The sequence below is a fragment of the Limanda limanda genome, chromosome 16 (assembly GCF_963576545.1).
Source record: "Limanda limanda chromosome 16, fLimLim1.1, whole genome shotgun sequence".
NCBI lineage: Eukaryota > Metazoa > Chordata > Actinopteri > Pleuronectiformes > Pleuronectidae > Limanda > Limanda limanda.
The window spans coordinates 19,188,422-19,199,484 of record NC_083651.1 but is presented as its reverse complement, the minus strand read 5'-3'; the positions used below and the strand labels follow the sequence as shown (position 1 = coordinate 19,199,484).

The 11,063-nt window shown below is 42.9% G+C and overlaps 1 protein-coding gene across 1 annotated transcript; it reads left to right on the top strand.

The window, feature by feature from the left end:
• The first annotated feature begins 2,328 nt into the window (after window positions 1-2,328).
• LOC133021470 (indian hedgehog B protein-like) lies at window positions 2,329-9,071 on the top strand. Its single transcript, XM_061088330.1, has 4 exons — window positions 2,329-2,634; window positions 3,702-3,859; window positions 4,172-4,275; window positions 6,647-9,071. The coding sequence occupies exons 1-4, from the start codon at window positions 2,329-2,331 to the stop codon at window positions 7,390-7,392; spliced, it is 1,314 nt and encodes a 437-aa protein (XP_060944313.1). The 3' UTR covers window positions 7,393-9,071.
• The last annotated feature ends 1,992 nt before the right edge of the window (window positions 9,072-11,063 follow it).

Below are 11,063 nucleotides of genomic sequence, written 5' to 3'. Positions count from 1 at the left end.
AGAAAATCTACTTTAAACATACAGTAGGCTGTGGAACTTTGGCTGAGTCGTGAGGCGGTGTTGGATCATAGGAGTTGTTGTCTTCATTACTATCGGCGATGAAAATCTACCTAATGTGCAAATCATGTTTACTGAAGTTTTATGCACGTTACACAGCAAACAACAGTGAAAAGACGTGACCTATTACGATTGACCAATACAAACAGTGGGAGGAAGGAACAGCCGATGGGATAGCAGTGTGTTTTTCCTTCATCATACGTTGTTGGCTATGGAAGTTAGAGCAGGTAGAGCAGAGTTGAAGGTGATGTTCAGTTACGTTGTATAAATTGAGACATTTCTCTGGGTTTGAACATTGTTGGAAACATTTTGAATAATGTAAAGACACAAGTCAACAAAATATGTGACATAGTTCTTTTGTCATCTTTAGACATTTTTATGCACAATAGTTAGATATTGTATCTTTAATGGTTGACATGCATATACACCTACTTGATGTTCAAGCTCAATGAGGGAATGTTTTAGCTTAACGATTTTCCAAAAGTTGATTGATGGCCCTTCTGTCCATTTATGTTTGGTCATGGGACTCGAGAGAGACTTCTGAAACACTCCTCCACAAATGTATCCAATATTCCTTTTACACTAAAAAGCAAAGAGAAACAAATTCAGCAGAACACTGACACCATTGTGACTGATTCTGATTTCTCTTAATGGGCTTGTATGTTACATACCAGGATAGCTCTAATGAATTTACAGAAGTGTCCGTTGATGTTCTATTTCAGCTAAAAGGTAAACACAGCTATACATGGCTGTTTACCGTGTGTGAATCTGCTCTTTGCCTTTCTCTGTTCCGTCAGGAGACATGAGAAGCGGCGGCGCGGCAAAAATACTTTATGGTGTTTGCGCTCGCAAATAATAAAACATAAATTGTGGAAACCCTCAGCCTTGTACAGTTCAGCTCATTCAAAAAGGAGCCTGCCCTGAGAAACAGGGGTGAGACCGCTGATTTTCTGCTGGCAAATATTTGAGGAGCTAATTTGGAGGGGCTGCATTTGCAGTGTGTGCATGTGTGTCAGCCACACACAGCCTGCAGCCATGGGAGCCAGACAGCCAAAGTTCATAAATTAAAGATTTTGATAGTCCATATTAGGGAGGTGGCATAAAGTAATTAATCTTGTCAATTAATGAGGATGATCATCTGGACTAATAGACACAGTTGAAAGTGAGCAGCCATTCAACCGGCCAACCAATCTGTCATGGATTTAGTCAGTCGGCCAGTCTACAAGTCAAGTAATCTATATTGACTCAGTCAGTCAGTCAATCAGTCAGCCAATAAGATATTCATATAGTCCCTAGTCCACCTGTGAAACATCTAGGCCATCAGTCTGTCTCACAGATGGTTAATTACCCCATCACCAAACACCAGCCAGCCACTCAGCCAATGACCCTTGATCTGATTTGATACTGGAATGCAGCCTGCTGACAGAAAGCACTAGTGCCATCCTCCACCAGGAAATTGATAAGTTTAATCGATTGTGAGTGCCTGTTGTTGTTTACAGTCTAAAACGAATAAACAGGGTTGCCAGGAGCTGCCAAGGGCACAGTCAGATAAAGACAGCAACTGGAAATGTGAAGTGGCAGCAATGAAGGGCAAAGCGTCCTATATGTCCCTGGCTGCCAGCAGAGTGTGGACAGGACTCTCCTGTGCCCAGGGAGGGGCGGAGTGGGTGGCAGAGTGCAGGGACAGAGGGAGAGGAGAGAGGAGGGCAGGACTGGCAGGGTGCGGTCTGAAGTGGCAGCAGATCGCTCTGGATCACTCAAATCCCTTCAATTCAGCTGGAAAGCTGCAGCTCGCTGCCGGCTTCGCATGTGGAGAGGAGAAGGCTTCCAGATCCAGAGCGAGAGCGGACTGGTTCCCAGTGCAGAGAGGCAGAGAGGGCGAGAAACCACAACACTGAAAACTTGGATATCAGTCACCGCTCCCTCTCTCTTTGAGTCTCTCACCCACCAAATCGACTTTGAACCTGTTTGTTTAAATACACGCACTTCACTGCCTGCACACTTACTGTCGGTTCTGCAAGGCGAAGGGAGCGCAGCTTCTCTATTTGGGTTCTTTTTTTATTTGGGGGAGAAAAAAAAAAGTTGGTCGGTGTCCTCATGGTGTCCGGTGCAGCCGAGGTGTTGATCTTCTTCTCTCCGAGCTTTTCGGACGTGATGTCGCGACTGTCACGGACGATGGAGTCGGGACCTGAGCCGGGGAGGCACTGAAGCCGGTCTTTCTCCCCAGGGAGAGCTCTCCCCCCCCCCCCCCCACCCCCTTTCCCCGGGGCGATGCGGATCTCCTTCCTCCCTCTCACCGCCTCTCTGTGTGCCTTGGTCCTCCTCCTCGCACCTGCCTCGGAGGGCTGCGGGCCGGGGAGGGGGTACGGCAAGAGGCGGCTCCCCAAGAAGCTCACGCCGCTCGCCTATAAGCAGTTCAGCCCCAACGTGGCCGAGAAGACCCTGGGAGCCAGCGGGAGACCCGAGGGCAAGATCACCCGCAGCTCGGAGCGCTTTAAAGAGCTGACGCCGAATTACAACACTGACATTATCTTCAAGGATGAGGAGGACACGGGCGCGGACAGGCTCATGACCCAGGTGAGGAGGAGAGAGGAGTGGGTGCAGTGGGGTTGCCACTTGGGTGCATGAGTCAAATGGATGAAAAAAGCATTTGGCATTGATGCGTAAAGTTGGAACATTTGGTTTGAGTTCCACTGCTGTGTGTGTCTTTGTCCCGTCCATGGGTCACAGTGACAAATGTGTCATTTTCGAGATCTCATTAGGTTAATCCTGACCCGTCAGATCAATACAGCAGATCTATTGGCTGAGCCCCTCCACTCGAGATTTGTCCGTTGCATTCAATTGCCTGCTGAGTGTTTGCAGTCAGTTAAATATCTAAACCAAAAGAATTGATTTTATCGACTCTGGAGCCCTTTTCACCTCTGGATCTTCCTGCCCGACATTCTGAGCTGCTGTTATTGAACTGAAGTGTTGCTTCTTCTTCCAAACTGAACCTTCTTTTGTTGAGAAGTCTCAGATATTGTGAAATGTTGTAACTGTCCACGAGGATAGACACGTGGAGATGCGTAAAATCACTCCATTCAGGGTTAAGCTTAGACGGGACATTTAACCTAAGAAAAAACATCATTATCACAGTATTAATATTGGTTCTGTCATAAGAAGAAACCTTTCACCTACATGCTTTTGAGGCACATGGGCCAGTGGCTTCTTTACGCACAAAGTACCACCCAGTCTGGCTGCTGTGAGTCGGTGATACGCATTCATTCATTTATTCATTCATTCAATCATTCAACTGCTGCTTCAACTAAGATGAATTAGTGTTGAGCAAACACATCTCCACTGCTAAGGGGCATCTTGACCTCAAGCCTTGTGTGGAGTACCTGGAAACTTGCTGAGTCATCATAAGCCAGCACACATGAATAGTTATGTATAGGGTCACCATTCACATCACTGAAATGTTATAGTTACCACATAGTTACCCAGTGCCCTCTCCACCTCTGTGTTGGTACCTGATGAGGATCTCTTCTCCTTTTCAGTCCCTCTCCTCTTTTTCAATAGTGGAACTATACCTGGTTTCTTGTATTGATTGTTTCTGACAACAACCTTCTCATTTCTCAATCTCTGTCTGTGCTCCTCTTCTTTAGCGTTGTAAAGACAAGTTGAACTCTCTAGCCATCTCCGTGATGAACATGTGGCAGGGCGTGAAGCTGAGGGTGACAGAGGGCTGGGATGAGGACGGCCACCACTCAGAGGACTCGCTGCACTACGAGGGACGCGCCGTGGACATCACCACGTCAGACAGGTAGGCATGCAATACAATGCAGCTGATAATGTGGTGTAAATAGGCCAGGAATAGGCTGGGGCAACAACTTCTTTCAGTCTGTCAGTCAACAAGTCAGCCTGCCTATCAGGGATGTGATGAGTCAACCAGGCAAGAAAGAGCTGTGTTTTATTTTTTGCTGCAGACAACTTTTCAGAGAATTACAATACCTACATGAATGTCTATCTACAGATAATGTTCCTCTGTAGATTTGTGGACACGTACTCTATGTTAATCAAGCTCTGTTTTAATCATATTGGAAGTTTACAATGTCTTTGTATTTCCTTTTGTCAGGGACAGAAATAAGTATGCCATGTTGGCACGGTTGGCAGTAGAAGCTGGATTCGACTGGGTCTACTACGAGTCCAAAGCCCATGTTCACTGTAGCGTCAAGTCAGGTAAGAGATGGATGTGAGCTACAGTGTGTGTGTTTGTGTGTCGTGGCCAGCTGTCATTACGGCTAATGAGATTGATGCTAGACCCTTTGTTGGGGATTCACTGTAGCTTGCCTCTCTGTGCCTGTACAATCAGTGTGTGTGTGCGTGTGTGTGTGTGCGTCTGGTGTGTGTGTGTGTGTGTGTGTGTGTGTGTGTGTGTGTATGGCCTATTGGGAACCAATCAAAGCAGGGCGTGCACCTGTGCTCTTTGCCATATTCAGTCTCACTTCTCGATCAGATGTCACGGTGAAGCGATCGGAATTTGTGACTGTGGGGTATTAATCAAATCAAATAATCAAATCAAATATACTTTATAGTCCCCATTGGGAAATTAATCTTGGGCCAACCTGTGAAATAAAACAAGCACTGGATAAAATTAACTAATTAAAAAAGACTCTTTCTGCATTCCTAATTGTGTAATTTAATTTCCCCAAATTTATTGCAATATAAAGTCACATTTCATATTCTTATTCAACACATGCTTTATGAAACACAAATCACATCCACCCCTTACACAAACAATACTTTACCACATTCCTCCTGAAGCTATTCAAACTTTGGAGTTTTCTCCACGTCTGGCACCACCAGTTATGAGATGCCAAGCTTTATTCAAGTCGGCCTGCAGCAGCCTGTCGAGGTTAGTGGGCTGTGAGATGATTAACTCTCTCTTTGTTTGGCTGTTGCTTTTCCTTCAGTAGGTTTCTCTCAGATCTCTTATCAGAGTCTTATCACCTCCACGGTCACAGCCCTCCTTCTCTGCAGTCCTCAGGCTCACAGACACACACACCTTGAACAAATATTTGGCTGCCTTAAGACTGCCTTAAGACGGCCGTGTCCCACAAACACACACGCATGGACACACATGCATGCACACACAACAATGAAGAGTGATGAAGAGAGATGGAATTCTCATTTAAAACTGAAATTGCTTCATGACTCATGAAAAATGTTTTTAATCTATTTTATTCCAGTCTTTCTTATTTTCTTCCCAGTTTCTATCTAAATGTAAATTCACTTCTCCAATTGAGCAGATTTGAGTATTGGGATTCAAACTCCTTCTAGTGTCTTTGCTCTTTCCCTGTGTGGACCTATGAATAATCATGTGACTCGGTTTAAAACTCAAACTCTGCTGTAATCCAAACAATATCTCGACCCAGGTCTGAGTCTGTGTACTTTCCTGTCTCTCTGACCCCAGGCCGTGCTTTGACTGCGGTGATACAATCAGCTGGTTATCCATTAGCTCCTGCCGACTTCCTCTTCTTCGCCACTTGTCCCACTGGGTCTTAAAGGGCCGCCTTGTTCAGATACAGAATACCTACAGGATTAAATGCACAATATGGCCTAAAATGTTGTCATGATAAAAATAACAACAGATAATCCTCACAATATCAAATTTTATTTCTTTCATAATTTAACACCTATATTTGCTCCTGTATGAAAGTTGATGACAGACAGTAAATGTGGTTTTAAAAACTCTATGGGCAGAAAATGACAAATACCTGAACAACAAAAATATGTGTAAACCCTCCTCAACATGCTCAACATAGGCGTTTTATTAAAAATTTTTTAATTTTTATTAGATAGCAATTATTCATATTGATTTAGTACACCCTGCATGAGCCTGCCTTTTGCCAATTTGCTATTTTTTAAAAACAAAACTCTTCTCTCTTTTAATGATTCTTATGATATATGGACAATACGTCTTTAATGTGCCAAATTTTGTTTTTAAATCTGCACCCTCTGAATACAGCCTTTCGCTCCCATGTGTGCTGTCACGTGACAAGTTGAGCTGAATCTGAATAAAGACACATTTGAATGAGCATTTCACCACTTACCACTCACTTTGAAAAAATATATAATTGATTTTAAGTCAGATTTATGTCCGTTAAATTTATATCACTGAAAGCTTAGAGGGACACACAAACCTCAGAGAGTTTTTAAATGCTTAAGTCTGTATTTTAATATGGAAAACAGTCATAAATCATTTATATAGTGGGGATGTGGGTAAAACATTTCATTTTCAATCAACATTTTTCAAGCATTTTTCTGCCTGTACTCAAGGTCTTAGAATAAGGACAGAGTAAGAGCACCTTATGAATATGTTAACAATCTACCAGTGATCCACTGCGATAAAGTCGTCTTTGGGTCAGTGTCAAAGTCTGACCAGTTTTATAGATCACTCTGTGACACACAAAGTGTCACTGCTGGACTGTTGCTCCTCTCCTCAGAGTTTCTTTGTCATTATGTTTTGTCTCCTCAATAATAAGCAAAACTCAACTAAATTAAATTAAAGCAAGTTTATGTTTTGTTCTTCTTTCTTTCATCTCTCCAGAACACTCTGTGGCAGCCAAAACCGGTGGCTGTTTCCCAGGAGATGCTCAGGTTAATCTTGAGGGAGGGGCTACAAAACAGATACGCGAACTTCACCCCGGTGACCGTGTCTTAGCTTCCTCATCGACAGATGGCAGCGGTCCTCTTCTCTACAGTCCAGTTTTATCCTTCCTGGACCGCCAGCCCAACGCCACAAAGACCTTCTACGTCATTGGCACCGATGCAGGACTTAATATCACGCTCACAGCTGCTCACCTGATCTTTGTCACAGACTGCGCTGGTGGGCAGAGAGAGCTGAGACGGGAGGAGGAAGTAAAAGAGACACTTTTGGGCTCCATACTGGGGCGTAGGCCTCGCTGGGAAGCAGATCTGAAGTCAGTTTTTGCCAGCGAGGTCCGTCCAGGACAGTGCGTACTCACGCTGCAAGGGAAGGTGGGGTCAGAGGCAGCTTTTTCTGTTGTGTCCTTTGTGGAGGAGCAGATGAGCACCGGACTGTACGCCCCACTCACCCAGCACGGGTCTATAGTGGTGAACGGTGTGCTGGCGTCCTGCTACGCTGCTGTGGACAATCACCACTTGGCCCACTGGGCCCTGTCCCCGCTGAGATTCTTCTACAGCCTGATAGGGCCTTTAGAAGCGCAGACTGAAGGGCTGCACTGGTATCCCCGGCTTCTACAGAGTCTGGGGCAAACGCTGCTGGACGCTGGACACTTCCACCCCTGGGGGATCGAGCAAGGACATAGATAGGATCCACAGAGACACTTCATGAGCGCCAAAGCAAGGAGCACAGCTGTCTCTCTCTCCACATAGGAAAGCGATAGAGGGACTACCAAAGACAATCGATTTAATCGTGTAAATGTATTTTTTACTAAATCTACTTGCCTGTATTTGCTGTACTTCAACAAATTTTGTTTTGTGGCACAAGAAACATCGTTTAAATCAACATCTAATTTATAGCTGTAACACCAACACAAATTCACTCCTGTTCAATCAGCTCTCCGTAGAATCCCAAAACTTCTCAGTGTGTAGGATTTATGAGCATCTATTGGCAGAAATTGAACATAGTATACAAACTGTTGTATTCATCTGTGTACAATCGCCTGAAACTTAAATTCATTGTGTTTTTGTTACTTCAGAATGAGCCTCTATATATAGTTCACTAGCAGGTCCTCTTCCTCTGAGGCTGCCAAGTTGCGCTGCTATGTTTCTACAGTAGCCTGGAGCGGACAAACCAAATGCTGGATCTAGAGAGGACCATTTCTTTCCTTGTTGTTACCTGAAAGCCACTGTAGATTCTTCTACACACTAAGAAAGGTCGGGGTGAGGGAAGACTTTATTCAGTTGGTTGCTATCTGTAACCTCACCACTAGATGCCACTTAATCCTACACACTAGTACTTTAAATTGATGACTTAATTCAAAGAAGTAAATCAGGATTCCTCATTCCGTTTGTACTGTATTTACTGTAATCTTTCAACCTTTCTGCATTTGATATCATGCTGGGACATACTGTTACTGTTAGAAGAAATTAACACATGAGGTGAAGGAAACTAGGGACCTGACATTTAAAGATCTGTGTGTACATAGGTATTTATACAGTTAACTGATATTATGAAGAAAGACAACAATTGAACTCTGCTGTTGACAATCCTTATTTCAGTCTGTAGAGCCTAAGGTGTATATCCGAATAAATTGACAAAATAATATTTAACTAGAAAACCTCTGAATCTCATAAAAATGTGTATGGTGAGGTTCTATGTAATGACTGAATGCAGTGTATCAATATGCTGGTGTTGCACTGTAGTTTCACAACCAAAAAGAGCTAAGTTGGAAACAATACTGACTGTCGGGGAACAATGATGGACTGTGTCGCAGTGTTTTTAGGAGTCTGTCTGCCACAATCATCCAACTTGATCGTATCAGACTGATTCATATGCTTGATTTTTACGTCTTAATGTTTTGATCAGATATTTTGTGGCATGTTTTTTTTGTCATCAGGTTTCAGATTTTCAGTTTTCAGGTCAGTAGTCCCTATGTAAGACACTCACGATACTCAGGCTGTATTCAACTACTGTATTAAGCAACAGCTATGCATCTCGATAAATAACCGTTATCTTTAATCTTGAATAGAAAACTTCCTTTATGTTTACATTTACATTTTTTGTATTTCATCTGTCAACCAAGACCGCTTTTGCCCAAGGTTCAGAAAATCACTTTTCATTTTACCCAAGCGTCCCTTCAGGAAACACTCGATGAGCACATTCTGTGACTCAAATAAGAACATTTGCAAATATCTATAGGAACTCCAAGGGCTTTCTTCTATATGCCTGCTCAACGATTTGTTAAATATGTATATTAAGCTTTTGTTGGAGAGACTATTTAAAGATCTATTTTTAGAAAATAATGTTAACTATTATTATTTTTGGCAACTATGTGCATACAATTTTGTATTTTTAAACATAAAGTTGTTGTTTTTAAACCCAAACTGCTGTTTGTATTATTTGTGTTTTTGCAGTAATTAAAAACAAGTTAATCTGCCTTACATCACTAATACTGTTTTCAGGCCCTTTCTTATTAAAATCATGCCTGCTTGTATAGAAGGGCTTTTACTGTTGCTTTTGATTTCTCATAATCACACTGAAGACTAACAAGTGGGTTTCGAACCTGTTCTGATAATCACCTGTTGCACGTTGATATGTAAACAGCCTTCAGCCATTAATCAGAATAGATGGTGAATCATGTCAAAAGCTGCCGAAGCGTGAATCCAGCATGAACAGCTGTGGTCACAGGGTGGGCTGCTGGTTGGTTTCAGTACCACGGACAGCAGCTCTCCGCAACGCTCCTCTTTCCTCCTCTTGATGGTTCAAAGTGTTTTGTTTTTTTGTTTTCCAGGATGGGGAGCGAGTCCTTGAACACAGCACCCCCATCTGGATATGTAAGGATTTGCAGAGAAGACGCAAATTCCCCACATTAAATGTTTTCCCCACATAGAGCAGGACTGGGTTAATTTTATCCAATTTCTTGATGCTTGATGACAATGAGCAGAGCAAAAAAGATCAGCAAGGAGATTGTAAGTAATCTTTATTATTTCCGGTCAGTTGGGTACAGGAAAAAACTCTTTGTTGTATCCCATAGCTCGTCGCAGGAGACTGATCCATAAAGACAGACAGAGAGCCAGACCCAGGCAACACACTCAGCAAGTTATACATAAAATCTGAAAAACAAACTGCGACAGGTGACTGGTTTCCCCGAGTGTGCTGCTGATGTTCTCACATGTGGGGCTTTTTTTGTTGTCAGGCACACGTGTGAAAACACCATGCACATCTCAGGAAGTAAAAACACAGCAAAAAAAAAAGAAAAATAAAGAAAACTGAGTCTGGTGGATTATCTCCCATTTAGCTCTTTGTGTCTGGTCTCCATGTAATCATGTTTTAACTCTGTTTGGACCACGATACCCCAGCGGCATTTTGAGGCAAGGCTGATGAACAACACGCAAATATAATCAGGGCTAAAATAAAGGGGTAATGGCTGGAAATAAATATACAGCATGTAACCCCAGATAAATAAAATAAATAATAAAAAAAGTTAAAAAATGCCTGTTTCCGCTGCCTCAAAAGTGACCCAAGTATCATGGTCTTAAATTAAGGGTGTTCACACAGCACATGGGAAGTCAGCATGCTCACAGTTACACACATACAGATATGAATGTCTTTATAGAATATGTATCTGTCATCACAGCTTGGCAAAAAATTACACTTATACACAACAAATGCACAATAACACCTGGATTCATAATACCAGCCAGTGGAGACAGACCCAACACACGTTTGCGTCGTCTGTCCCTCGGCTTCCTGTGACAACGGACGGCCCTCCCCCCCACGTCCAATAACAGCAGCCTATAGATAAAGAATTTATGTTTTCCCATTAACCCCACTAACACACGCAAATACATTCACACACACATACAGTTTTTCTCTCACACTTATTACATGTTAATAACATCATGAGGAATGTGAATCTTGAGTCTGTGACTGAATGGATGACAGGATGTGAGATAGTTTCAACCAGCTACGGTGTGTGGCTAAATGTTGAGAGCAGTAAAACCTGACAGAAGTACAAAAACACTCCGTAACATCCTCAGTTGGCAATAATGTCGACATAGTTACATTAGGCTATATGTAATCGTTGCTCGGCAGCATACAAAAATAAAAGAAGTTGCTCTGGTGCATATTCGGAGTCATCTGCATGTGAGCTAAGTAGTCTCTATGCAAAAAGAAGGAATTGTTTTTCGGCACATTGTCTTTTTCTAAACGAATGAGGCTACCTCACCTATCGCATATCGATTAGTATTCGGGTGTAACTGTATCTGCCTGAATATTATACAACCAGTAGCAGCTTCTCATGCTCCTCGTTGGTGTC

Bases quoted from the DNA above. Each gene is read 5' to 3' on its own strand.
- LOC133021470 (XM_061088330.1), top strand. From the start codon at position 2,329: ATGCGGATCTCCTTCCTCCCTCTCACCGCCTCTCTGTGTGCCTTGGTC. The intron at 3,860-4,171 runs GTAGGCATGCAA...TCCTTTTGTCAG, and splicing joins GACATCACCACGTCAGACAG to GGACAGAAATAAGTATGCCA. The intron at 4,276-6,646 runs GTAAGAGATGGA...TCATCTCTCCAG, and splicing joins TCACTGTAGCGTCAAGTCAG to AACACTCTGTGGCAGCCAAA.